Below are 1,815 nucleotides of genomic sequence, written 5' to 3'. Positions count from 1 at the left end.
GGGCTGGTTACACCTGGGACTGTGGACCATAGGGGAGGGTCATGGGGACCCAGGAGTCGTCCCCTGACAGTAAGTAAATTAGGGCACAGACGTGTTACTAGGCACAGCGCTCCTGGTCTGAGTCGCTGAGGCCGAAGCCCTCCACCACAGAGACAACTCCTTCATCTCACTTCCGGTCTCTAACAGGCACACCCACCTGACCCGCCTGACCCACCTCCACCTGGGCCCACCCAGGTCCACCTCACCCGGTACCTCCTCGCCTCTCATCCTGTCTCCTTCTTTCCTGTTCTTCCCCCTTTCTACCTCTCTTCTATTTCTGTTTCTATTTCTATTTCTATTTTCATCTTACACAGATGACCTTCCCTTACATCTATGTATTATCGACCCACCCATGCCATGCACATGACATGCCCAGCCCTGGATGCCCTGGACGGCTCTAGGGTGCAACCTAGGCTTCGTTCGGGTTGAAGAAACTGGTTTCTTCGACCCGTTTCTTCCAGTTTCTTAATTCATTATTGTCAGGGCACACACCCTGACTAGCCCGGACCCGGACCCGTGTCCGGACCCGCTTCCACCCGCTGCGCTTCCCACATGCACGCACGCTCCACGCGCTGCATGCTCCGGGTCCGGTTCCTACTCCTTCATGTGACTTCCGGGTATCCCCGGAAGTTTTCCTGATATGGGGCCACTGTGGGAAGATGAGAAGTTAGCTTCCTTCTCATCTTCTTACCCACAGTAGGTTGTGCCCTGGATAGGGCTGGTTACACCTCAGGGCTGTGGACCATAGGGGAGGGTCATGGGGACCCAGGAGTCGTCCCCTGACAATTATTTGCGTGTTTCTTTCTTGCTTTTTCTTCCCGATTCTTTCAGTTTCGGCAAGAAACAAGAAGAAACTGATGACTGTTCGGTACACAGTTTCTTCGTCATAGATCCTTTTATAAATTCTACAATGGAATGCAGCGACATTGAGACTTGTGAATTATGCCCCCAAAGCGGAAACACATTGATACAGATGTCAATACAATATTTGAAGCTCTGATCAATGGCAGCAAACGACGTCGACCTCCCAAAGGAGGACCCACTCATGCAGCCACTGCTCCTACTGAGACACCATCTGAGTGGGCTACTTGGAGGTCCCATGATGAGGCAGAGCTCATCCACCATCTTCTTGAAGTTAAGTGCGCAGGTGGTACTTCTAATATTGGCTTCAAGGACAAGGTCTGGAATGGTGCCTCAGCGCACTTACTTGAGCAGTGTGGGACAGTCTTCAAGCCTAGTGAATGCAAGAACAAATATGGCAAGGTGAGTTGCTAGTTGCGGCATCTCAGCAAAGTATTGACTATACCTTTTCCGCAGTTAAAACAGATATATTGGGCAGTCAAACGGCTCTCGGAACAGTCAGGCTTCCCCTGGAGTAATGAAAATGGTGCTGATCTAGGACCGGAAGAGGAGCAATTATGGATTGATTTTGTTGCGGTAAGTAGCTGCTAGCCCATATCTCTTATTTGCGATGACTAATTGCTAATAATGATATTACATTACTAGGAGTGGCCTCTGGCTACTCCATTCCGTCAAAAAGGGTGGCCACTCTTTGATGAGATGGCAGAGATTAATCCTAAGCATGCAACTGGACACCAAGCATTCCGTGCAACCAAGATGCCGGAGTGTTAGAACCGGGCGGATTCGGACGACTCCAGAGTGGAATCGGAGACTTAGCATGGAAGGACCTTGGCCTCAGCGACTCAGGCAGAGCGCTGTGCCATTGCTGGTTGTCCTGGGGGTCCCTAATTTCGGATCTAGCAGAGGGAAAGTCTC

General features: G+C 51.0%; 1 protein-coding gene across 1 annotated transcript; it reads left to right on the top strand.

Moving 5' to 3' along the window:
- Positions 1 to 981: 981 nt before the first annotated feature.
- EI90DRAFT_3013958 (uncharacterized protein) lies at positions 982 to 1,595 on the top strand (the record flags this gene model as incomplete). Its single annotated transcript, XM_039056719.1, has 3 exons — positions 982 to 1,302; positions 1,357 to 1,480; positions 1,546 to 1,595. 3 exons carry the CDS (start codon positions 982 to 984, stop codon positions 1,593 to 1,595), a joined length of 495 nt encoding a protein of 164 aa, XP_038919659.1.
- Positions 1,596 to 1,815: the final 220 nt, after the last annotated feature.

This window comes from Cantharellus anzutake (genome assembly GCF_015039405.1).
Source record: "Cantharellus anzutake strain C23 chromosome Unknown EI90scaffold_10, whole genome shotgun sequence".
Classification (NCBI taxonomy): Eukaryota; Fungi; Basidiomycota; class Agaricomycetes; order Cantharellales; family Hydnaceae; genus Cantharellus; species Cantharellus anzutake.
The sequence above is the reverse complement of the archived record's forward strand: the minus strand, read 5'-3'. Positions and strand labels throughout refer to the sequence as shown.